This window comes from Phaethon aethereus (genome assembly GCF_964289735.1).
Source record: "Phaethon aethereus genome assembly, chromosome: 3".
NCBI classification, from domain to species: Eukaryota; Metazoa; Chordata; class Aves; order Phaethontiformes; family Phaethontidae; genus Phaethon; species Phaethon aethereus.
In genome coordinates, this window is record NC_138576.1 from 106,252,659 (window position 1) to 106,280,251 (window position 27,593).

General features: G+C 38.0%; 1 protein-coding gene across 5 annotated transcripts in view; it reads right to left on the reverse strand.

The window, feature by feature from the left end:
* The window catches only part of ESRRG (estrogen related receptor gamma), a gene marked incomplete at its 5' end in the record, with an annotated part of 375,885 nt that overhangs the window by 31,770 nt on the left and 316,522 nt on the right, over nt 1-27,593 (reverse strand). For all 5 annotated transcript variants that reach the window (XM_081997740.1, XM_081997738.1, XM_081997739.1 and 2 more), the window contains 2 exons: nt 14,208-14,369; nt 18,837-18,947. In XM_081997740.1, the coding sequence (XP_081853866.1) occupies nt 14,208-14,369; nt 18,837-18,947 (273 nt within the window). The remainder of the gene's footprint in view (nt 1-14,207; nt 14,370-18,836; nt 18,948-27,593) is intronic.

Consider the following 27,593-nt stretch of genomic DNA (forward strand, 5'->3'; position numbering starts at 1 on the left):
GCTTCTCGCAGCCGGTTAGCCGAAACAGACATAACCGACAGGATGCTGCAACAGCAGGTCCACCCAGAGCACCCAGCTCATGGCAAGAAGTTTCTTAAGGTCAAATACAGTAAGCCCACTGTCTGGCTTTGGTGTGCTGGAAACCTACATAAGTCAGCACAAGCCTAGAAAATCCTCTTTTCTTATTTCCACATAGCCACTTGTGTCGTAGCAGAGAGGCAGTATTCTGTGCGCTCGCTCTCTCGTGTCACTCGGCACTGTAAGAAGCCTCAATAATATAATCTCCAACAGGCCCAAGCTCCTCTTGTTAAAATTAGCAGGCTGCCTGCAGGTCTGTACCCTCTACTATTAAAACAGTGTAAAATACTGGGTAAAAGCTATGCCGTTTAAGAAAAGATTTGGGTTTCTTTTGCCACTAGTGCTGCCAGGATATAAGGGTATGTCTTTTTCTCTCTTGAAAAGCCTGTAAATTGTTGTATACAAATAGAGTCATTAATGGAAAGCAAGACATTGCGAATGCGACAATAGACGTACCAATTAATCCCTGGGATGCACATGAAGCAATCAATTTTCCCAAATCCCAAATCAATTTTTTAAAAAAGGATAAAGAAAAACAATTTGAATTTCCACTCCTTTAAAAAGATGGGGATGGGAGGAGGGAAGCTGCTGTGCCAATCCTTCTCACTGTCTGTCTTCATTATGTTCCAAAATTACTAAATGTGAGCTAACTTGCAAAAATTGTGAAAAACATATTCTAGGTCAGTGGAAAAACTGAAGTTTCAGACTAAAAAGTCTGAAAAGAAAAGAACAGAGAGAGGAAGAATGTAGCGAGTATTAGGAAACTTTTGGATTTCAGTCTTATACATGCACGAGGTGCCTGCACTGGGAAAAGGGGTAACGTTTCTCTTTCTGTGCACTGATGGAAGTGATGTCCTACAGCATTTCAAGTCATTTATTGAAGTTTGGTGGTGGTAGTGGGAATGTTGTTAAGGGAAGTAAAAAAAGCAATGTCCATTTGAAGCTTGTCTGTGAACTTTGCATGAACCGCCAGGAATAATGTAGTGTGATGACAAGCCAGTTATACCTTCCACTAAATTTGCTGTCTGGAATGAACTGAAATAGTGTTTGGTTTGTGTAATTACGTCCATCTATCTTTATATTCCAGCGGCATATCGCAAATTGAAAATACTAAAAATTGACTGTTGGTTCTGATATTTAATGATTGCCAAAGACAAGACGATGATTTATTGGTTACTTACCGATGTGACACATTTGCATCTTATTAGACGGAGATTACTATTCCTTAAAATGCGGACGAGGCCTGATCATGTCTGATGGATTGATTTGATTTGCAAATGTAATCAAACTAATAAGAGGGAAAAAATGAGCAATAATGCCTTGTTTTTCAACTGGCAATCACTCCCCTGCCAACAACGCTGATATCCCTGACTAAGCAGCCTTCACACAGTCTTCCTGTCTCCTCAAATAAACAAAGGGATGCAAAGAGCTTGATAAGAGGATAACGAGCCAAGTATGGATGTAACATGGAGCCTGCACCTCAGCACTGTACAAATGTGTCAATGGGAGTACCAGGATAGGACTTACTGTGCCTTCAATTCTTAAAAGGCAGTGAGAAAAAAGCCAAAGAGCAAAACTCAATGATAAAAAAGCCTTTACTGAGTGAGAGGAAAAAAACTTCATGAGAAAAGTGGTTTTAATTTAGGGAACCCCAGGAGACACTCCTCACCAGTACAAAAGTTACAGAATAAATACGTGGAATTCCTCAACCTGATGGGAAGTTAATTGGGGAGTGTATTTTGGTCAATAGGATTCGAGCAATTGGAATCGCTGTCTGTGGCCACAGCATCAGAGAACCTATTTCCAGAGGCATGCTGGACAGCGTTTTAAAATCCTCCCAAATACTAAATGCCGGCTTTCTGTAGATTTTTATCTGCACCATATTGATAACATAAACAGTTAAATAATATACTTCACAATAAACATTCTATCATTCTGGCTAGATGCTGATGCTTCCATAAGGGCTGAAATATGGTTCTAGATAAGAGCAAACTCTTACTCTGCTTACAGTAGATGACCTTAATTCTCCACAGTAGGATTCTCTTCCTTGTTAATAATAATAAAAATAAAAAAGCTTTTTGAAAGGAATTGCACCAAGTCCCCCTCCCCCATTTAAACAAAAGTGGCAAGTCAAGCAGAAGCCAAATAATAAAGCTCTGAGGTCCACACAGGTTTCAAATTGTGACCTGCATATTTAGGGATTGATCCAAAGCACACTGAAATCAAGGCAAGTCTTTTTATTGGCCTAAATAGATTTTCATATAGAGCTTTACTAAAGAAGGAGGTTCAAGTGTGAATGTTGACAGCTGAGGAAGTGATCCTACAAATATATGGGAACACAGAGAACTCTGCACAATGGAAGTGTCTGTGTAAATAATGTGACTGTACTACTAAAATATTTTCCAGACTGATTGCTAATTTGCTTCACTAAGGGATATTCAATAACATAAAAAAAGAAAAAAAACAAAACAACAAAACCCAAAAACTTGCTTTAGGGAACAGCTATTATGAAGTGTCAGGTTAAAAACAAAGTTGAATATATAGCTCCAATTACCACGCTCAAAGACCTCCAAATATTTTTGTAATTTAAAAGTTTTACAGCTCATGTAATTTATACTTATTTTAACACTGGAAAAGCATCCCTGTCAAATTCCAATTAAATAATTACATTTTGCCTACCTAAAATTCTCACCGCATTTTTAATTGGATAGGACACACTTCACTGCTTCTCCTAAATTGTTTAGTGTTGCCATTCAGTATATAAATAGCTACCACTTTCTACCATAGAGACAGTACTCTTGTCCGCATAGCTATTGATGGTAAATTCTAGTTCACTTGTGCGGGCTGCAGCACTGGAACTCAGGAGACCCACGGCTGCCTGTGTTCCTACCTTGCCCTGTTCATAAGCTCTTTTTAGGTGTGTTTTTTCCCTCCAAGCAGGTTCTCTGAAAGATTCTATGTTTCCCATTGATGTTGCCTGATTACGGTTAGGAGTATGCAAATATTGCCTGTCAACACCCTCTTCTCTTGACTTTATCTCCTGAAATGCCCATCTAAGCCTCTTGTCAGACACTGCCCTCTGTAGGTTTATGGTATAGATGGAATTATCCTGCACAGCGTGTGCACTCCTCAACTCTACCCGCATTCCCTGCCTGGTGCCTTTCTGAAGCACCCTGTTTCCCAGTGGCCTTTTGATTACGGATACCATGGTGTGCTTCACATATGAGGATTAGAATACACAATAACTCATTCATCATCGCTGAAGTGCGAGGCACAGCCCTGCGATCGCTGTGAACTCCAAATTTGTGTTGAATATATTAGGCAGTGTGTTCAGCACAAGTCATTAATGGTGTCTGGAAAACGTTCAGTAACTTGAAACGCAAAGAAACTCTTCAAAATAGACTGCTACCAATTTCACTGAATAAAGATCATCTGGAATTCACAATGCATACTGCATGTTAAATCTGTAGCTGAAGATTCACTGACACTAAGCAACGTGCTCCTGAGTCTATACAACAGTTCACTTTATCTCTGGGAAACTTCAAAGCAGTAAAAAGTTAAGAACAGATGACAGAGTAGAATGGCTTTCTACAAGAGACCGATATGAAGAAGGACTCAAAATTCTTCTCACTGCAAGTGCAGTTAATTAATGAAAGACACAAGGGTCACGATAACTTCCATACGCTACCGGATATAGCCTGAATTGCAGCAAGTTCAGAGTCTAATGCCTGTTCATTAAGGCAGGCATGATGCTATAGCAGAGTTGTAAGGAAATCTCTGGCCAATACACCCGGCAACTTCCTAATGTCACGATGTATTTATGCCAGTAAGTGCAGCTTCTTCTTTGAAGAAACATGAGCAGCAGCCGTTACATGCTAAACTGTTTCCCCCAATCTCTCCAACAGCTAGGTGCATGCGAACTGCAGATTTGCCCCCGCCTCTTCTCCACCCTCATCACAACTCTTTGCCACAGTGCCCTCCTGCGTAACACGTCAGGACCTGGTAAGTTAGCTGACTCTACTTTTCAAGTGCCGTTTCCATTGATCTTCGAGCCTTCTGTGTCTGTAGTTGGATCTCATTTCAATATTTGATTTCACCTCAACTGTTAATGCAGCTGATTGAAACTGATGGTGCACAACATGGCAGATGAAAACATCTTGGGGAGAAGGTTCAGAGCTACACTGTGAAATTTCCACTCGTCTATAATACGTGCCCCAGGAGTTTGGGGTGGAAAATCCCTTGGGCGGACCAACATACTGTCAGAGAACTTTCTCTTTATAGAATGTGTTTTCAAATGAATGTTCCGTGTTTTTTTCTCACATGGAAAATTACCCAAATATTCCTGCCTGCTATACAGTATTAAACTCGGAGACAATGAATTAAAATAACATGGAAAACTCACTTAAAAGTTACAGCCAAGTAAGTGTTCCATCTAAGTAATTAAATACAGAAGCATTCAGTATCTGCATTCTTTGGACTCTATGTCTCTTGTGGTATCTTCTGTGTTTCTTAGGATTCTCACTCCACACATATATGTGTGTGTGTATATATATGTGTGTGTGCATAAATTGAGCAATGCACAATAAAGCAGCTTACTAGCAGTGAAAACATGAGTTCATAAAGCTGTTGTATGATCCAGCTGATGCAGGAGGCGATTACTGCAGACTCATTTCTAAAAAGTGCTGATTCTGTTATCAGGCTGGATCGAGCCTTGCCATTACAACCCAGGTGCTCCCCTGCTATCCCTACACTATATATAACCAGGCCCAGGTCACCATGTGCCCTGCCAGAAACGTGCTGACTGGCTAAGAGGGCCTTGCAGTTCAGGTAATTAATCCTATTCTAATGTAGGTTAAGCAGGTGTGAAGCCAAACTCATCCAGAAAGAAAGTAGAGGCATCCTTAGAATTATAGTATTTAACAGGTCTCAGCTGCCTTTAGGAAACCAGACCATCCTGTGCCGCTGACCCAGTCATACGGGTGGAGACCTGTCTGCTCTAAATCCAGTCTGAGCAACCAGCTTTTTCCCCCTCCGTCTTCCCATCCTGGATTTACAGTATCAACACATATGGCTGAAAAGCTGCTCTTTTCTTCCCCACCCAGAACAAAGTAAATATATTTTTCTTGGAGCCTAATTTAGAGGAGTAAGTTACCTGTTATAGTTTAAAATGGACTAAACGTTTACCATAAGAGGGCTATGTTGCTCTAATTTTACTTCTGCATTCCCAGAATCTGCTATGATCCTTCAACAGGCCAATTTAAGATCATTAATGTTACTGTGCCATTTATTTCCAACAAAGCCTTCAGGAATTTTAAAACTGACAGAAAAAATCTCTTTGTTTGGATGTTCTTTAAATTCTGAATCTGGTTGAAAAAAGCCTTCTTTTTCTAGAGGAGCAAGTCCTGTAAATACAGAAGTGATACTTAGTGTACATAAAGGATAGGCTCAATTCTGCAGCATTTGCCTCTTCTGCAAACTCCTCACCTAAGGAATAACATCAAGATTTGTTCCAACTTTCTTACTGTGTTTCTGAGCAAGGCATCTTCCTGCCTTGTGGCCACGCATTACTTATAAGAAGTTGGCCATCCTTGAGTTATCAATTGTACAGTTAGGGAAAGTTTGGGAAAGGGCACCCCCTCAAAGACTATTTTGGAAATTTAAATTCTTTTTTACAGTATTCTTTAAGCTGGCAGTCTTTCAATGTGGTTGGCAGCGGAACTAAGTTATGGGGGGTGGCAGTGGAATGACTTTCAAGAGATAACATGCCTGAAAATCTAATGTGCCCAGCTATCTCCTGTATGGCACTCCAGATGCTGTCCCACTTGCAAAAGGCCACTACTGCTGAAGTCTCCGATTCAGCTTGCTTACAAAAGAAAGAGAATAGAGAATACAGTAAAATTAAAAAGGTTAAGATACATTTAGACCTCCTAGTCTCTGGTAATACGATTAATTCCTTGTTGGCTCAGAAGAAGGAAAACTGTTACCAAGTCATCTGCAATTTACACAGACCTAATCTAGTAACCTCATTTGTCACACAAGAAGTGGGTACAATGGTGAGTATTGTTGTCCTTTAAGAGGAAATACCTGCTTAAAGCTCGATTCTGCGCACTGCTGCAGAGTCCTGAGGTGGTCAGTACACACAGGGGACAAAGAAAACTCACAGCTCCCACAGATGTACTGACTACTGATGGGGGTTTACCCCTCCGGGGCCAGATCCTCAAACAACAGAGGCTGGCACAGCAGATTTGACTTGTACACCCATGACAACTGATCCTGCTGAAGGCTCCTGGTCTGTCTCTATAGATTAACTGGGCAAACTACCATATGTATTTTCTTTTACAAATGCTTGCTGTAATGCCTGATTGCTGAGTAAGACCAAACCACTTCCTATGGTTTTATTTTGCATCTTTTCACACCTCCCCTCAAAAAAACCCCAGATGTGCTAAAGGAACGGATTAATATTTCTTTCATTTTTTTTCTCTCCTTTATTCTATTCAGCATCACCTTCAAACACTCTTAAATATGCAATGGTGTATTTTTGGCCTTATGGTACTTCAGCAATACAATGTTTGCGATTAAGGAAGCAGGCTGTGTTAAGTCAGTCTACAAGTCATCCAGGGTAATACAACACTCTTGATTTTCCTAGAAGAGTAATAGGGAACGGCTGCTACATCTTTTTACACTCTTGCATATAAGACTCAAATAATAGCCATTTTTGTTTACAGAAAGAACATGAAAAGCACTGGCATTCATTACTGTTGATTTGCTCTCTTTTTATTAATCATTTCTTATATTTAAAGGGCCACAAGAGTGAACAACATAGTGCAATGGTAGGAAGATATTTACCAATTTAGCACCTCATTATAAAACTACTCAGAAACCTCTTTGTCTCTCGCTTAACATAATAATTATTAGTAGCAACAAAAGTGGATCCCACGCTTGCACCATGATTAGCAAGTGATGAATTTGGGTTGAATATATTGCATTTTGCTAAGTAAACCTTATTATATCCCAAATCCTCAGTCTAAAAAACATCTAATTTTAAGAAAATAATTTCCACTCCTGTTTAAATGCATGTTGACAAATTAACCAGTGATATTCTATAGAAAACTGCCTCTTTTATGCTTGAAGTCTCCAGCTGCCACACAATTTATATCTCTTTCCTCCCCTCTTTGTTTTTCAGCCATTTTCCCTGAATGTCAAAGTCAATTTAGTGCATTTCACTTTGCTGAATAAATCAGAGGCGAAATCCTTGCTAAAAGTGAAAATTTGATTTGCTAAAAGGAGCTTAGGGCAACTATTAATCAATATATCCAGAGTGTCAAAGCTAAGGCCATGATAGACATGCATTCATTTGGAGATTGGTTGAGGCAGATAAAGGGGAACACTGAGGAAAAAAAAAAAAGTGCAACAGCCAGACAGTGTAGTGTGTATGTTGGGGGCATGGGTGGAGGGAGAGGAGTGTTTAAAAAAAAAAGAAAGAAAGAAAAAAAAAACCCCACAGTCACTCGGAAGGAAGTGGCAAGTACTTGTATATGAATAAAAGGTGAACTTAACAGAGACATAAAGCCACTGCTTAATTCTGATCTTGAGAGAAGAGGATTTTAATAAAGGTTTTATTTTTTTTTAAAGTAAAACCTAAGAATTCAGCCAAGTTCTTTTGTTACCCGTTAGTTCCATTTTTTGGTTTTGTTTTGCTTTTGGTGATGATTAAACAAGCTTTTTCAACAAATAGATAGGGATTTTAAAGTCAAAACTAGCAAGAATTCCAGATGCTTTTTCAAGAGTCTTACTGCACATTTATTTTATATTCATGTATAATTTGCAGGTGATGAGATGTTTATATGCCTGGGATTATATTCTTTTTTTCCCCTCAGTTATTTTAATACTAGTAAAAAATGCCAGAATTGACTATCCTGGAAACTAGAGTGCTCTTTTTACCCCAGGACATCTGTGTCTAGCAGTACTAGAAACCTCCTCACCTCTCCATTACTGGCTGTCTCAGTTCTGAACTGGAACCAGTCTTTTCTGATTAGCAGATACACTAAGAATGTGTGCATCTCTAGTTGCACACAAAGCTTATTCTCTTGTACTGAAATCAGCTAAAATTTGCCACTGACTTCTGTAACAGATCCATCAAGAACAGTCTGCCATTGTATCTCAGGTGGATATATTAAATAATTTTAAAATAAACAAACAGACCTTTCTGTACTACCTTTTACCACACTGCAGATCCCTGTTTTTTGTTTTGAAAATGCTAAGAGACTGCGGATATGTTTTTTCATCCATTATCCTGGAAATCCTAACCTCCTCTGTGATGCTATTTTCAAAAAATGAGAAAAAATTTAAAATGCCACCATTCCTAGCAGTTCAAATGATAGGATAGATGAACTGCTGGCACGTTAGGCACACTGCCGTTCCATTCTGCCCAGAGAAGCTTGAATCAACATGGTGATCGAAACACTGGCAGCATCAGGCAGTCCATCCATGCCAATGCTCAAAAATAAAACCAACAGTCAATTGCTGATTTCCCATATTGTACAATTTAGTGACTGAGGTCAAGGCAGTCAGTAGTTTTTGGAGAAATCTTTTAGCTGGAATCTCTACCTGTAAGGCCCAGGGAATGGTCTGCCTCAGATCACATCCGTCGTACAAGTTGTGAGTTCAAGAACGTTTCCATCATAGGACGAGCATGTCTGATTTCCATAATGTGTGCATGTTTGTAGGAGGAGTTTAAAAGCAGAGCAGATAGCAGGTTTTTGACAAACAGAAGGCAAAGAGAACTTGCAAAGTGTCCAAGATAGCACACTGATAAAGGGCAGGATGTCCTGATTCCCCAGGAGGCTCAAGTTATTATTACTCCAAACCTCTCAGCACGAAACAGCTCATACTCCATTCCATGTTATAGGAGCAGTAAACACCACATTTACGTGTCCACCTGTCTGCAGAGTGACAGACACCCTGTGATGGGGGCTCTAAGATAGCTGCAGGAGTCCTCAGAGTTGTCTGAAACGGTCCTGAATTCAGCTCACAGGCCTCAACCTCAGCAGAAACCAATTTTAGAGCAGCAAGCAGCATGGTACAGACATACAGGAAGACATCTATTCCCCTTGCAGAGCTGAAATTCTGTATTAGCTGCCCCAGTCACAAACCAGAGAAGGGTTTGGGCATAAACAGGATGCTGGCTACAGCTACAACATACGTGATTATATACACCAGGTAGTTCCAGCACAGGATTTCAGTCTGTCTTCACCAATGTGAATAATACCATAAAGTAACATTCAGCATTTTTTCTCTGTCATTTAAACACATGCTGTATGTCCACTAAGATGTAGATACACAAACAACTATGTGCACGAGAACAGGTACATATATAGCTAATTTGTAGCTGCATGGGTGTACTACATATGCACGCTCTCATGCTTTCTTGAACATTAGCTTTCCAAAAGCGATTATGGTCAACTTTTTCTCTGTACTTTTACCTACATGGGGTGGTATTTCTGAAACAGATGATGAGAAAAGGGCATTTTAGAAATAACAACTCTGCAGCAAATCATGTTCGTGTTCAGTATTAGAACATTAAACTACACCCCTGAGAGCTGCTTTGGAAAGCTTAAAGAGTATGCTGGAACAATAATGTTTCATAAAACATTAACACTAAAATATTCAAAACATCCTTGGATTTGCTCTATCAAAATCATGCCTTTTTTTTTGTTAATACTAGCACCAGTGGCAGTATCAATTTCTGACTATTCCCTTTCTTGAACACAGTTACTGCTAGCAAAACAGGGACACAGCTGAAGACAAGCAGGCTTATTTTACTAAATAATGTAACTAGTTATTTTTGATGTATTAGTCTGATTTACTGTTTCCAAACAAATTTTTCATTTTAAGTGCAAAAAGTTGATTTCTATGGTCTGGTTGATGTTTTTTCATGCATGCAAATTTTTTAGAGAACATTTTGTCTTTAGCTTCCTGTTATGCACATTTTTAAGAGCTTAATGTTTCCTGCCTCCACTTAATATGAAAGAACATTGCACATTTTTGCTGAATGTCAATGAGATAGTTACATTACAGAAATCGGCCTAAACGACTTTGATACTGTGAGTAGGTATCAGCAGAATTCCACCCTAAACTGGAAAAGGGTTTCATTAATATAATGCAACCAATATAAAATGGAATCTCCCCAAAATACAATGTAAAGGGTAGGAAACTCAACCACCAGTAAATATTAAGCAGGGCTCTCTTATTTAACAGACAAATAAAATAACATAACACAACATAAAATAACATAACATAAAATAACATAACATAAAATACTTTTGCAGAGGCTTCATAAAATATTCACAATTTATTTAGGTCAGCTAATAGGGGTTTCGTCTCATCAGGCAGAAGATGAAGCAGCATCAGCCTGTCCCTAAGCACCTTCAGTATTTTACTAACAAAGTTACTATACATGGGAATATTTTAATTTGACACAAAGAACAACAATAGATCTGACTGCCGGTCTGATAATCTTCTTATCACACCGTGTGAAACCTAGCTCTAATATTTGACTGAGCCTCCATTACTCGGCAACACATTCTAAAAAGGCCAACAATGGAGAGAGAATGAAGTGGAGTGTGGAAGTACCTCCATATCTACATAAAAGAGATTAGAGGCGACAGCGTTCCATTTTACAGCTCAATCATATTGTGTTAGCATGCGCTTATCCGAGCGCGGATGAAATTGAAAGAGAAATAAAAAAGAGTCAGGCAGATAGGAACCAGAAAAGCGAGGCATGAGCAATTTCCAGGGATATAAAAGGATGCTAATGGCGGGGCCCTGTCATTCTTAAAAAGGGCTATTAGGGCACCATCATCTGTTCTTGTGCCCTTACGCTCCTCGAACTAAAGTCAAGCATTTCCTAATGCCATTGTGATCTTTTTCTTCTTCAGATAAGACATGGTCATGTTTCATAACAACACACTTTCCATTTATTTGATTTATAAATGCAAGGAGACTAATTCTATTTACTGATAAAGGCTTTCCGTATATATTTTCTTTCAATATTTCCTTTTGTAGATGGCATAGACTTTTTGTTCAATAAAAGCAACTACTGAAATGTTTCCAATAGCACAAAAATACTAATGATTTTATGAAAGCATTTGAACTTTGTATAATTTTAGAACATTCCTTAGTCTATGACTGCAATGGGAAATGGCTGGCCAGGGCAGAATGCATATTGCATTGTTACCTTTTTCTAGATAACCTCATTAAAAGACTTTCTGTTAGAATAGCAAAAAACGTTATTTTGGTTTCTTCCACAAAGACAAAGTTTGCTTTGAATTGCAATGTTTTACAGCTGAGATCTTTATTAGTTATTAAGCACCTGATATATAAGGTCCTTTAATTATAGTGAACCTTAAGAAATCACTATAGTAAAGAAAGATTTGCCGATTGCTGCTTTGCTGTGCTAGGTACAAATTCACTACTGGTATAATTAATCGATTCCAAGAGATTTACACGAAGGATTTACTTAGTCTGCTAAGCTACAGTGAACTTTTATGCAATTTGCACCCTTTTTCTAACTCATCCTTTTTCCAATTCTGTTATGGTTCTGCCTGCAGTAACATGTGTTAGCTTAGAAAAGAGTCAGCTAGCACCAGTCCAGGCTCTTCTACAAGTTGTTTTGTGCCAGACGTTAGCCAAGCGTAGGCAGTCCAGTTCAGCAGTACTCCATCGTTCAAAACCAAACTACAAAAGCTCGTCACATTTGCCCTTTAGCATGCCAAGCCCTTTTGCATTTTGATTTTTGTGATCAAATGCCAGACAACAAGCACAGATTTTATCACTGCTCTCTGTTACCAGAAGGCTTATAAAAAGATTGTCTTTATTTCCTGGTGGGTTTATTTTCTCTTTTCCTTCTCATTCCTAAACGGAGTCAGGTGAGTAAACTTAGCTAGTATGGCTTTATTATGGCAGGTGTGTTTTTCTTAGCTAGTGTGGCTTTATCACAGGAGGTGTGTTTCTGAGTTTACTTTGTAATAAAAGGCTGCCTCATGGCAGAAATGTTCCTCAACTGCTTCACGTCGCAAACTTTAAATTTTCAAGGCCAGTTTACAGCATCCAATACCTTTTCCACGCTAACCAAAGCCATCATTTTAAAGGCTGCTGAGTCTCATCCCCCTGCTCTTCCTACCCCTCCAGCCAAATCAAAGCTACACAGCATATTCACAAATCAAACTGCCAAAAGTTCCCCTGCAACTACTGTGGAGCATGACTGACTGCTCTGAGAGCTACTCTATTTCGGTTAAGGTGATCTAGGTATCTTCCAAAGATGAAACTCAAACTCACCTATTTAACTCATTTTGACTTAATTTGGGGTGCTTTATTAGCAACCAGTGTAAGACAAAGTAGCTAGTATAATATAGAGTGATGTTTAAATTAGTTTACAATTTGCTTGGACTCATCTAGAACTGCTCTGAACAAAGCCATTCAGAAATGTCAGCTGTGTTCCTAACCACTGTAACAAATTGTTGCCTGAACGCTGCACACCTAATGACTTCAAATTAGCTTCACTGCGATATTGCCTGACAGTTCGTTACGACTGTTAGCAACATAGCTGGCGTATCATGACCAATAAATTGGTTTCAGTGTGGGCTGGGAAAGGGACTTCCATCAATTTGATTAAAGAAATTACTGTAGCATTCAAAGCATAAAGACAAACTAGTTTAAGGAGACAGAAATAAGTTAACTGTACCAGAAAAACATTGCTTGTGATACAAAAGCTTGTTTATACACCATTTGTGGCACAGAGAATGGCTAAATTTCAACTGTGTCACATACTGACTTGTTTTAGAGTCTGTAGGTTGTTGTCTCTCATCAGAAGTAAAATAACGCTCCATAAATGTACAAAGTATTATATTATTATTCTTCGTTAGTGTTTATATTTATTGAAGATGACTCAGAAGCGTGTACCCAGCAGAACTGAGGCCTTGTGCTGGTTAGCAGAAGGGAAAAAAAAACAAAACAGGAAGACTCTACTTCTTTCTGATTTCTTGTGATACTATAAATAAAATATATTTAACTTTGATGAACAAACAACTGGCTCGATTATTCATTCTACTATTAAAGGATCACAAAATCACATCTAAAATGAGGATGATGTATTACTTAGAGGAATTAAAGGTTACCCATTCTTATGCTTAATAAGGCTCCACTATCAAAATTGGAAAACTAACGAGCTGATGAAAACACACCAACATGCTCACTCATCTGCTGGACTAGAAAAACACCTTAAGAAACACGAAAAATAGCCCACCTTTTTTGTGTGAATTTACCATTTGTGAAAGGTGACAGACTGAGAACCCTGGAGGCTCTCTGTAAGTCTGTCTGCTAGATCACAGAGCAAGCAAAAATAACCTCAGCATTGGGAGGAAATAAAATATACCTGAAACGTTATCTGAAGAAATCGCTTATCTTCTGAGAAACTGCTTTTCATGACCCTCACTCTTCTTGCTAACAAGAGTGCCAGTCAGCTTCTATAGTATCAAGACATTTACATGATGTAGACCACAGTCCATTTCATACAGACCAAGGAATTACTAAGAGACCTTTTGGTACAATTCAGTTCCTTCCACTGAACTGCTGGTGCAACTCAGTTCTTACACTAGTTCATTCAATGAAGAGAACAATTCCTCTGTGCCATGCCAAAATATAACTGAATTTTTGCACGTCCTGTGGCCAGTATAAAATACTGCTGCATTTATGTAATAGAGGAACCAGACTTACATCCAACTACTGCTGAATCAGATGAGTACAGAGGAGAGGACTTACACTACCCTTCATACCAGGCTAGTGCTCTGGATAGCAAGGTAAGTTTATCTTAATAAAAGTAATACACGAAAAAAATTCATTCACTGAGCAGCATGTAAAACTTATTAACATAGTAACAGTCATAGCAACAATGACAATATATCTTACCTTGGAAATAGTATTTTCTAACCTATGTCCTATGTGAATAATCTGGAGCCTTCAGAAAACTTTACGCATTGTAGTGAGAGAACAAATCATATTTTTTACCAGAACGGAATAACCCATGCGATGATTTCTGTATGTCATCTGCTTGCAATAAATACTGTATGTACCTGGAATATGCTTAGCCCATCCAATGATCACCACCAGTTCTCTGTCTGCCAGGTCACAAAGAGTGGTAAGTGCTTTGATGTCACTGTCTGGAACAGTGGGGTCAGGCATAGCATAGATCTTCTCTGGTTCAGCCACCAGCAAATGGGAGACAATCTTGTTATCTGTAAAAATGGTCCAGAAGAGCACAAGATCACCAGTAGCATCATTCTACTTTTCAAACAGATGGCTCATATTTCAAAGTGCACAAGAATTTGTCTTAAGATGCAGGACCTAATTAAACATTGTAACTTCACTAGCTTCTACAAGCAGTTACAACACAAACAAATCTGATCCATTAACGATGTTTATCAAGCTAGACGTGTATGTTCCTAAGAAAGTAAATTAAATGGAATGTAGAAATACATGATCACCTCCTAATATTGCAATACAAACTTTGTAGAAAAATATCCATGCATTTTAATGTATTTTGGACTGTGCAAAAAGGAAAGTTTTGCTGCCTTCTAATTACCTGCAACTCACCCTCCACAAGGGCAGGTGTATTTTTTGAGGGAGTAAATACCACAAGCAATTAGTCAGTCACTGAAATCTTTAACTTCTGTCAGTGATTCTAATTACTATTCTTTGTTTTAGATGTCAGTGTTAGACTGTTGTAACAGAAATGGTCTCAGGACTTTCTCACTGCTCATTATTCCATATATCTCACATTATGGGTATCCTGCCTGTTAAAATGTTAAGAGTGAACCTGTACTCCTTGGGGCCTATGCTGTGAGAAAAGCGGGGTGTTGTCATATATTTGCTTTCCAGTGAAACACACACATTTAGAATCATGTATAAAATTAGCTGCTTTAAGTACAAAGAGCCAGTCAGGAATAGCTATTAAAATCAATGAGAATAAGGAGTGTAAAACTAAGGAGAGTATCGATAGATACAGATCCTACCTCAGAAAACTGGTTTTGTGCAAGGAATGATACTTTATCATATTCACAACACTGGTTACTTTTATCTATATAGCATTTTCATTCATGTGTTTAATATTTACTTTTTCATCCAGAGGAATTGTGAAATCTGTTTGGAATAATCATTTAAGTTATAAGGAAAAGTGAAAAAAAAAAAAAAGATTTGAAGAGCCTGGAAGATTTACAATACAGCATTGCTATTCTGTATATAGGATAAACATAAAATGAGCATTATATCCACATGGAGGCACAGTGGAAATACCTTATCTCTATATAGGAGCCTGATTTGTTACTCAGAGAAGGCAGAACTGAAAAGTGGGAAAAGGACTAATTGATTAAGCCTCCTAGTACAAGATACATTTTATACTTCCCAATATATTTATGTTTTACCGTTCATGGTAGGTACATCTTGTGACCTACCACGTACCACCAGAATTTAAAGCCCAAGTATCACCCTTTAGTGAATTTACACTAACCCGTTCCCTTCCTTAGGATAAAGAGTCACGGGGCTTGATATAAATGGGATTCTGCTGCAAGAAGGTGCGACGTATTTTCTGACTGCAGAGAAAGCTGGCAGAATTAGTATCATTTTCCTCTTCCACATGTAAGTCACAGGATGGACCAAACTGTCTTCCTGTGGGGGAGCTCCAACGGAAGCTGATGGGGATGTGACTTGCCCAGGAGTGTCAGAGAGGGTCCCTCCCAGCCCATGACAGATTTCCATAAAATACTCACTTGATTCAGATTTCTGATACCTTACTGCTCTTTTGTGACATAGATTCCTCGATTCTGATCTACTGTCTCTACAGTTTTTGCCTTATTCCAAATTTGTGTGTCAGAAGTTGTGATATATGTTAGCCCTTCACAAAATAAGTGTAAGAGCCAATTGGAAACCATCACATCAAGCATGTTTTATTACAAGGGGATATATTCATGCTTTATATGAACCACAGGAACCATGCCAACTGAGTAATTCTTGATCTCAATATTCTACTGATTATCAAACTGATTAATGAGGAATTCTATACTTATTTAAAGATAACAGATGGTAGTTTTAACTTATATTGGCAAACAGCCTTTGCACATAACTTTTTAAACAGTCCTGTTTAAAAAAATCCTGTTTAATTTCACACAGAAAACATCATCTTTTTAAGTGAGAAAAGATAGTATTGCTTCTTCCCAAATTCCAATGTTTTTACACATATTGAAAAGTAGGATAAATAAATTAGAGTTTCTTAATATCAAAACACATGTAGCTGAGGACTTTAATTTTGTGGGGTTTTAACCAGTGATAAATGAATGAAGAAGCACTCACAGCCCCAAGTTTTGTTTTTTTTCCCTGCAAACAGAAGAAAAGGCCAAAGAATGTCTTTAAATTTTTTATGAGGTTTCTCATCACTTCTTTTTTTGTAGATGATTGAGGAATATTGGATATTTTGACTCGGGATTCATAAAATCTCAAATTCTTTTTATTTTTGCAATCAACGTGATCTATAGGCAGGCCGTTAGATTCCACGGTGAAGTTGGAAAATACAATGGAGATCAGAGGCAGGTGTAGAAAAGACCTTCCAAACACTTATTCCCTTCTGATGGGGGAGAAAAAACTGTATTGGAGTGTGCATTCGTATAGACCATAGGAAAATTTTGAATGTACTTAGAAAACTCCATCACTCAGGAAATTGAATAGCCATGAGCACTGTTTCTAGGTAAATCTTATTTAATGTTTCCCTAATTAGAATCAATAGAACCCAATTTTCATTCCTGTGCCTTTGTTACATACAAACTATCAGTCAGGGTCCAGAAAATCTCCCAGGCTACTTCCACACAAAACCAATTCAACTGTTTCAAGTCTTGACACTTATCTGACAGGATTTGAAAATTAAGCTTTATAAATGTTTGTTACAAAAATGTTTGTAATTGGAAGAGCTAAGGGAAATGAGAGGAGGCACTTAGATAATGAGTAATGATTTATAAGGAGGTTAGTTTATCTCAGACAAGTGGAGCTTACAGAAATTGGTGTAGTTATCATCTTAAAGGTAATGTAATGCACTACTTTGCAGTAATCTTGGGTTTACAACAGAGATTCTTGTGTTTCAGTACAACAGCGTTAACCTCTGTTTATATTAAACGGCTTGGGGTTTTTGAGTTGGATATTTTTTTTTCCCTGTTTGGTCTTGGCTTTTTTGGTATGCTAGGCTATCAACATTTCTACTCAATGACTATATCAAGTAAATGAAAAACTGACAATCTGTGCACCCAGGAAAACTAAACCTCTAATGAAATTAAGCATTAGAGTTTATTAAATTTTATTGTATTATCAGAAAGTTTTTATTATAATGTGCAAAATCTGCTTAGTGCAGGCCTAGATTGTATTTACAGAACGGTGGGACAGCTTATGGAGGCTGAGTAGAAGATGCCAGATTGGACAATTGAAGGAATATAATCAGCATAATGTTTTTTGGAAAGGCAAAAGGAAACTATGCCATATGTTCACTTAAGCCTTAATTTTATGTAAAACTGGTTGTTTTTTTCTTTGACACAGCTAAAATGCCCTTTCACTTAGAGTTCAAAGACTGTTTATTTGCTCTCCAGTTCCCCATATGCTCAAATGTATTGTACACAGCACTGTCCCCTACTGGGGAACACGAATAGAAACAAATTCCATTTTCCATACAGACAGGTATTTTCAAGAGCCTAAAACTGACATGTGTGTTGTCAGAGGTATAGGGGCAGAGGCAAGTGGGAGACAAGCGGGAGTTTGCCCTCCTTAATTCTCTAGCTTATTTCTCTATTTTAGGAGCAAATTAACCTTCTCCGCAGGAGCAACTGGACATGTGTATTCTCATTTGAATTTGAAAGAGTTTACAACACTTGATAAAGCGTGTGTGCCTTTGCAGGGTAATACACTAGCCTCTTGCACTACAGCTATAATGCTATTAAATTTACTTCATGGAATTAGTACAGTCGCTGCTTGAGTTTATATAAGCTGCAAAGCAAAACCCCTAACTATTTTTAGTTAATCGCAAAGAGGATGGAACTTGTATTTTAGCAGTGAGATGATCAGCAATCCCTCTCTCTCTCTTAATTTCAGCCTGGCAAGATACAATCAAGGACATTATTAAAACATAACAAAACAAAGCAAAAAAATTCATAAAGGTACTAGAGCCCAAACTACCAACCTATGCTTATTATTAGTGTGGCATATTGCTGTTTTAATCTAATGCTAGGTAGTGTATTAATCTATAGGTATAAATTAATGAGGCTCCTAATGTATTTTCATTGGGAGGTTGAGCAGTCAAACTCATTTAGTTAGTGAAAACTACAAAAATCACTTTCTTGTGAAATCTGAAACTAGAAGCTTCAATGAGCTAATGATCACTGTATGAACCATTTTATGTACCACTGAAAATAAAGATAACCTGTAAATGTAAAATTTGCACTGCATAAACCATGCTTTTATACACTCCAACGTGTAAAAATATTCTTTGTTCAACTCCACTTGAGAAAGATGAGCATATATGAAACAAAATATGTTAACAGCTGAATGGATATAGTTTTCACAGTAATATCTTCTGACCAAACCCTTGTCCCAGTCAGAAGGAGCTTAGCAAACAGGGCAAGGAGTCAATACCTTGTATTCAAAGAGGAATCTTATGTATCTGTTGTACTCACATGGCTTTTTTGCTGGCTGAACTAGCTGAGGGTTCAGGTATGGGCTATTCTCTGCATCTATTCTGCGCTTGTACTTCTGGCGACCTCCACGTACTCTGTCTAGGCGAACACCTACATTGGGAAAAATAAGCAAATATGTAATTAAATATATTTATAAGGATACCTCTCCAGTAAAAATCTTCTATCTCCTGCCTTCCAAAATTTATTTAAAATGCATGTTTATTTCAAAAGATTAATTTTAGAGAGCAAAGGAAAGTAGCGCTACAAGTATTTGCAAGCTGTTTAGATTTTCACACATGCAAGACTCAATATACCACATAATTTCCTGTTCATTTAAAACCAGTTGTTCATTTTTACATATTATTAAAAACAGCTAACAAGCTTAGTTTCCATTTGAAAGTCTAACCTTAAGACATCTTTGCCAGAACCATAAGTTCAAAGCTGTAATAAACACTATGGATATACAAGGCTAACATTAGGAGTAGAGAAGTACGGCGAATTAGAACTTCAGAAACAATGGGTGCTGTATACAGTTTAGGTAGTCAAAACCAATGCTTTTAATTAACATGGATTAGCATGGCCAGAGGATATAAAGTAAGTATCCTTAGTGAAATAAGAACATATATGTGGCTTAAAGACCTGAAATGGTTCTTGAGGGTTTGAAAGAAATTGTATGGGTGTTGACTTAGATGTCATCAATGATGAATTAACATTTGTGTTCTACCTCCAAATTGTTCACCGCTTCAGTAAAGCATTCTGCTAACTGTTTTGTACAGATATATAGGAGTTTCCCTTCCTGAAACAGGCTACAGCTGATCTCCTAAACAAAACAGAAGAAGGAGGAGGGAAAAAAAAAGATAGTAGGTCCTATAAAACAATGAAGTATTTTTATTTCCTTCCGAGTCACCCAGGCAAGATTTCCAGACAACCAGGATGAATGTCGGTATAACCAAGTAGTAACACAACACTGAAGTTGAAAAACTCGGCACATATGCAGGGCAACAGGACAAGTAATACCAAGTGTAAAATTTGTCCCTGATGACATGGATTTAACTAGACAAGAATGCAAGGACACATTACATATCAATGATCCCTCTGAGCAATGTAATAAAGTGCAGCTCACTTTCTCACTTTTCTTTTCGTTGTCTATTTTAGCTCTCCTCCTTCTGTTTATCTTTTCTATTGCCATTATTGTGCCCTGCTCTACTACTTCCCATCTCCCTGTTCTCTTCCTGGCAGGAAATACCTCCAGAACTGGCTTCTAGACTGCAGGGAAGCCACCACCAAAGAAGTAACAGTTTACGTGCACAGCAAGAAAAATACAGCACAGAGTTTATGTGCTGCCCATGAACGTGCACTGGTAGCACAGTCTCATTACCAGGGAACATCTATCAGTCCTTTTTTATCCTCAAAAACCAAAGAGGATTGACTGGGTTTTGGTGAAGAAAAGTCATTTTGCCAGGTAGCCAGAAATCCAAGGCCAGCTCTTGTTGGTTTGGTTTTGTTTCTTCTTCTTTTATATTTCTTGCTCTTTTTCTTTTCCTGTTCTATCTCCTACTCTCTGAGCTGGCACGAAACTAACACAGCAGCTCACTCACCAGCTGACCCAAGGAAGACAACAGTTTACAGATCCAGTTCTGTGCTTCCCTACCAGCAGGGAAGGCTTTGTGTGCATTGGATTTTCATTCACCCAGATGGACTGTTGGTCTCTCTAAAGGTTAGTAACACAGGAGATACTTGGCTTAAGGTCACAACCATGTCTGTAACTATAATGCAGTGAATTGTATACAACAGTGCTCAATAGTTTTTGCTCACCAGGGAAGTGGATCATGATCACTCGTATTTAATAGCGAAATTCCATTTGGTTTACTGCAGAAGGCTGTGTATTTCACTCCCGCAAACAACTCTCACTGTATGACGCCTTTTATATTTTTTAAATCACATTATATAAATAATAAAACCAATCAACCACATACCCAAACAAGTCAGTGTATATTTATGAATGAAATCTTACGTATGGTATTTACCTTATTTCACTACCAAACTTGTGGCCTATTTGTGGTCTAAGCTACCTTATCAAATTCATGGTGAATCCACCAACAAAGCATGGTTATTTTTTGTTTGTTTTTAAAGTTATACTTAGAAATGCATGAAACTACAACAACACTTTAAAAATTGAGATATTAAAAACTTTTCAGAGCTAATGATAACTCAGTATTCTACACTCTTGAATTGGGAGTCTGAGCTACACCTGAAGCAAACGGCATCCAGGACGATACATTGCCATAAAAACAAATAGCAGAAGACCAAGGTTTAACAGTTGAATATTCAGAAATAAGCAGAGGATTAGAAGAAGCCACATGCGATATTGGTGAGATTATGAAAAAGACTCATCATCTGAAAAAAAAAAAAAGACAGAAAATGATTTCTGCATAATTCAGATGCCATCCTTCTTTCTGCTTGGGAGCAGATTTCATAGTGATAAAAGATGGATAGCATCAGATAGAAGTATGTTTAATCAAAAAGTAATGGAACTGAAGCTTAAATTAAAATAATATAAATCTACCAAGATGAATAATTTTTTTACCTCCTTTGTATTTGCCGAGACACACATTCAAGCCATTCACATATTCAATGGAGGGAAATACGGATGAATGTCACAATAGCAAAATTATACATAGAGCCATGTACTCACCTATTACATATAGCTATACCTATAAATATAGCTACTTTCTTCTTTAAAAAGCAAAAATTATAATTCTAAATAACTGGGAGTAACAGTATTGCACATGTTAAAACTACTTAAATCTGTAATGTAACTAATTCCTATTCTAATGTGAAAACATTTTTGATAACATAATACCAACAGAATATAAATTAGACATTTATAACCCTTTCATTAAAACTGATATAGAGTTTACCAGCATTTTAGTTCCTAAGCTTTCCTTGCTCCTAGTACCATTACAAAGTAGATATCTTTGAATCAATTTGTGATAATCTAACACACCCTAAGTGGTATTTTATTTCCCAAAAGTCTTTATAGAAGTACACACAATGCAAGACACCACTTAAGAAACTACACTCATCTGATATTCCATAAAAACTTGTTGGAGTTTGGTGGGTTACAAACTGAAATCCAGAGGTTCCTGGTGTATATGCATGCTTTTCCCCCCTGTAACTCCTATAGCTTGTATGAGAGAATTACATACAGAGATATTTATCTGCTCTCCAGAAACTAACAGCTGATGCTGCCTCTGTTAGAAAAAGAAAGGGAAGAAAGAAAAACAATTTTGTCCACAAAAATCTTCATTTGGGGTGGGAGGGTCTTAACACCTTGATCACAGAGGTGATTGCTACAATTCAACATATACTCCCTGCTCAGACTATTAAAGAGGATATTGGGGCACCTGGTTAGTGTACAGGAAGAAGTTAAGTAGACCTCTGCTTTAACTCTGCTGTGCATGTGGCTTGCCAGAATCTTCAGCAACTCCGTTCACTCACCCTATCAGTCCTCAACCATGAATTGAAAAGACAGACATCTACCCCATCTATATAAACTCATGGCACACCTCTGAATGAATTATTATACTCTGTATTATCATTACATTTTTTTAGGGTCAAAACATCCCTTAACATCACTGAACAAAGTCCGACTGAAGACAAGCAAGTTGATTCTCTGAATTCCATTTTAAAATTTAAAAAAACAAAAGCCCTAATGAGAAAAACAGGGATGACCACAGGACATCTTATTTTGGTACAAATAGGATAGGCCCACTACCAGTTATGATACGATTTCAACAGTCAGTTGCAACACATTCACTTTACACTTTAGGACAAGTACAACTCACAAGTTTGTCTGTTCAGGAGGGATGGGTAGTCACACATTTTGGCATAATTTACAAAGCTCAAAAGATAAGGATTAGACTAGAACTGTAATATATGGAGAGATGGAAAATATGTAAATCAATGCAATAGCAACTTTTTTAAAAGAAGGCAATTAAATATACTAGTACAACATAAGAATTTCTCCAGCTGGCCTTAAGGAAAAAGAAATGGCATCATTACTATACAAGCTTCTACAAAAAAGGTTCACCTCCTGGCTCCTCTCACAAACTTTCCATGACTTTCTATCAAATGCTTACCAACACACAACAAAATGATATTGGACACTTACTCTAAAGTGGAAGTGTCCACATAGTCTTGCACAGAAATAACTGAAGGCTAGAGCTGATGTACAAAATGAGCTACCCACAAGGTACTTCAACCTAAACAAACTTGACATAGGCAAACCTGGACTCCTCATTTTCTCTGTATTTCCTCATCTGTTCCTCCCTCACCAACAGACACAAATTATTATTCCTATTCTGTAGTCCTTTTCCCACACTGCCTCAAAGCCCTCATGTGGGACAGGTACCCACTGTGACTGGCGCTATATATGATAATAGATTGCCCTTACCCCTGTATATCATTCTTTTTGCAATTCAGGTCCTCAGTATGATAATCATATTTAACAGTGTCATCTATTTTTCCAGACAGATCCAAGCCATAGCCAAAGTATACTATTTACTTCTTTATAATCTATCTCTCTTCCTGTGTTCCATTCCCTCCTTCTTATCTTGGCTACAAGTCTCCAGTGTTCATTCGTCCACTTGTCCCACAAACCTTCTTGTCCTTTCCATGGATCTCTACACCCACAGGAAAGCCTCAGGCTAACTTGGAAGGCATTTGCCCAACCTTTCAAATCATGTCCTACCAATACCACGACTGCCTGTAAGAAATGACTTACTACCTCTAATTGGGGATAGCTTTTTATTTTGGGAAAAAAATCAATCTAATTCAGTTAAATATGCACTAATAGCTGAATAAATCAAAACTCCCTCTCTTTCTTCCAGTACATCAGTAAAGAACAGGTTTGACATCAGAATCAAACCCGCTATTTTGACTTCCTACAGAAATTTCAAATTCTGGTCCCTTTCTGTCCTCTCCCTACATGAGAGATTTACGGTAAGCAGACATATTCTACACTGATGCTGTTCTGGCAAGCTCCACCTCTAACATAGCACTCTTTATATACTAAATATATTCCTATCTCAATTTTTGAGATATTTAACTGGGTAACAAACCTTTTTCCACAGATGTCTGTAAGGTTCCCAGCATTGTCATATATTTTCCAGTGACACCACTAAGAATGGATACCCACATAACTGCATTTTGCAAAGCTTTAGGGGAACATCAGTAGCAGAGGCAAAAAAACCCCAGATTAACAGCAAAACTCAAAAGAGTAAAAGGAATTTTAATGGTAGGTTCTGATGTGGTTCTCCTTTGGGATAACATCTTGAGAGAGTGTTTCAGTTCACTTGAACATACTGTGCTTATTTATAAGACTGCTGGGTAAGCTTGGGTGAATATTATAAACTCTGGATTTTGCATTTATTCACATAGAATGGGAAAACCAGTTGATTTTTCCACCATGAACACAGATAGAATGTATGTAGAGATAAGAATGCATGGACATCTAGTAACTCTTTAGACAATTCCGTAATCTCTACAGTTTGGGATTAAAGAAGTGCGAGGCCAGTACATTAATTCTACAGTCTGAAAGATTTGTAGTGGAAAAAACAGTTCCACTTTAAACCACAAAAGACCCCTCTCAGTACAGTAGAAACATGCAGGAAGTAACACAGCATAAAGAAAAAGGATAATATGAGCTAACTTTTCTTCCGGATCTGCATATTTGTTTCATGTGATGAATTGTAAAGGATGCCAGAGAACTTTTGAAATCAGTTTACAAAGTATTTGGATAATACCACGTACAAGTAAAAATTCAGATAGAGATGTAAAATATGTGTCTATTAGGCAGGTAATATTTTGAAAACAGAGTCCTAAGTCATCAAGAAGATAAAAGCTATGACTCACATTAAAGCTTTCCTGATCTACAGCTGAATTAACAGTTAGTGAGGGAAGGCTTTAGTGTTTTGTCTTCCGATAACTATCTGCACTATTAAATACACTATTTAGTGTAGTACAGGAAGTCTAAAAATCATCCTTCTACTTTACATTCAGTCAGTACCAAAATGTATTTGTTAAAATAGAATAAAATTGGCAGTCCTCAAGAGGTGCCTATAATTAGTTCAGGAACGTGCCCATAAAATGAACTGAAAGACAAAATAGTGTTTATTACTTTAATATCCAACTTGCCCCATGACTATGAATAAGTTGCTTGATTTATTTGTTCCTCTGACAAAGATTTGCAAAAAAAAGTTTGTTATTAAAAAAAGAAGGAAGTATTGGGCCAATTAAAATATTTAGTGAATTTTTCCAAGTTGAAAAATCAAGAGAGAAAAATACTGCTTTTGTAAAACAAGTGTTTCAAACCAGCGTTTCATTTCAGATTTTCACAGAATCACAGAATCACTATGGTTGGAAAGGACCTTCAAGATCATCAAGTCCAACCATTAATCCAGCGCCACCATGTTCCCTAAACCATGTCCTGAAGAGCCACATCCACACGTTTTTTGAACACTTCCAGAGATGGCGACTCCACCACCTCCCTGGGCAGCCTGTTCCAATGCTTGACCACCCTCTCGGTCAAGAAATTTTTCCTAATACCCAATCTGAACCTCCCCTGGCACAACTTGAGGCCATTTCCTCTCATCCTATCACTGGTTACGTGGGAGAAGAGACCAACACCCACCTCACCACAACCCCCTTTCGGGTAGTTGTAGAGAGCGATAAGGTCTCCCCTCAGCCTCCTCTTCTCCAGACTGAACACCCCCAGTTCCCTCAGCCGCTCCTCATGAGACTTGTGCTCCAGCCCCCTCACCAGCTTCGTTGCCCTTCTCTGGACACGCTCCAGCACCTCAACGTCCTTCTTGTAGTGAGGGGCCCAAAACTGAACACAGGATTCAAGGTGCGGCCTCACCAGTGCCGAGTACAGGGGCACCATCACTCCCCTACTCCTGCTGGCCACACTATTCCTGATACAGGCCAGGACGCTGTTGGCCTCTTGGCCACCTGGGCACACTGCCAGCTCATGTTCAGCCGGCTGTCAACCAGCACCCCCAGGTGCCTTTCCGCCGGGCAGCTCTCCAGCCACTCCTCCCCAAGCCTGTAGCGTTGCGTGGGGTTGTTGTGACTGAAGTGCAGGACCCTGCACTTGGCCTTATTAAACCTCATACAGCTGATCTTGGCCCATCGATCCAGCCTGTCCAGATCCCTCTGCAGAGCCCTCCTACCCTCCAGCAGATCAACACTCCCACCCAACTTGGTGTCATCTGCAAACTTATTAAGGGAATTTTGCTCATGTTTAATAATTAAAAATGTTTCTGGGCAACCAAATGTAAGAAACATTTTGGAAAATCCATTTTTTTCCTGGAAGGAAAGGATGGGAAGGCTGGATTTTGGCAAAGGAACTGAAAAAAAATTTCTCTTTCAGTAAAGCCCAGAGTTGTTTGTTTTTTTTTCCAGTTTCACAAAAGAACTGACAAATGTGTTACTTACACAGCTCAGTACTCAACCTCTCTTGAAAGGAACATTAACTTTGCATGAACTAATCATCTACATGCTGAATTTTTGTGCACTGTCATTTATGCATTAAAACATAAAAGAACATGCATAAAATCCACTTAGTTTTCCCATGCAAATGAGATTTTCTGTAAATAAATGCTATTATTTCTCAGCACAAGTGAATTCCATTGAAGAATGGTCCATAAACGAAGATGTTCACATGAAGAAAATGTGGCATAAAATGTTTAAGAGTACTACCATTACTTTACATTTTTTAATGGTTCCACATGAAGCTAAGTATCCTAATCTGTGACACTCACAAATACAAATTAGGTCACACGCAACAGGTGACAAGTTTTAATTGAATGTCTTCTGTCTGCAATTCTGACAAAAGGTGAATGGAAATAAATGAGTCTGGCAAGACAGCCCTGAGCCTTACAATACCCAATATCTCATTATTTTTAAACAGCTATCTATAAACTGATGCTGACAAGCCTTGAACCTTTTATTTCTGTTCAAGAAGAGGTGAATGTGCAGAAAGAAAGAAAAAAAAAGAAAAACAGAACAGCTACTCTGTTGCGTTAAACATGCAATACCCATTATTAGCTCCCAAGTATTACAAAACAATACCTTTTACACTTCATATAAGATATTAAAAACCTTGTTTCTTTTCCAGAAGAGATACACTCTATGCGCTCAGCTCCTAGTGCCTATATTTGATCCTTGCTGAGTGTATACTACCAGAATTTCATTAGAATTATGCTAGACTCATGCTGGTTTTAAGGAGACTGAAATTAGGCCACTAAATACAGGCTATAAAACCTCCACTTCTTTTCCTTCACTTTTCCGCAGTGAGGAAGAGCCTATGTTGCAGCAAGATGTGTATATTTGTAAACTGTGAAGGAACAGCGATGCAGAACTAAGACTGTGAGTACATAAAGCCCTGATGTTTCTGAAATGAAAATTACCATCACATAATAGTTCTCGCCATATCATTTGGATTACTAATATACTAATAACTAGGAAGCAGTGTAAAATACTGAAAAAGCTTTTATAAATAACACAGAAAATACTGTTGCTAATTGCACCATTAAATTTCATGTCAATATGCTTATGTATCATAACCATACTATATAATAGTATATGCCTTATTTTTTTAATTACACACACAACGTCCTGGGACAAGGTATAAGAATAAATAAAGGCAATCTATCACTAACTAAATACCGCAGTTCTTACCAGACTTTATTT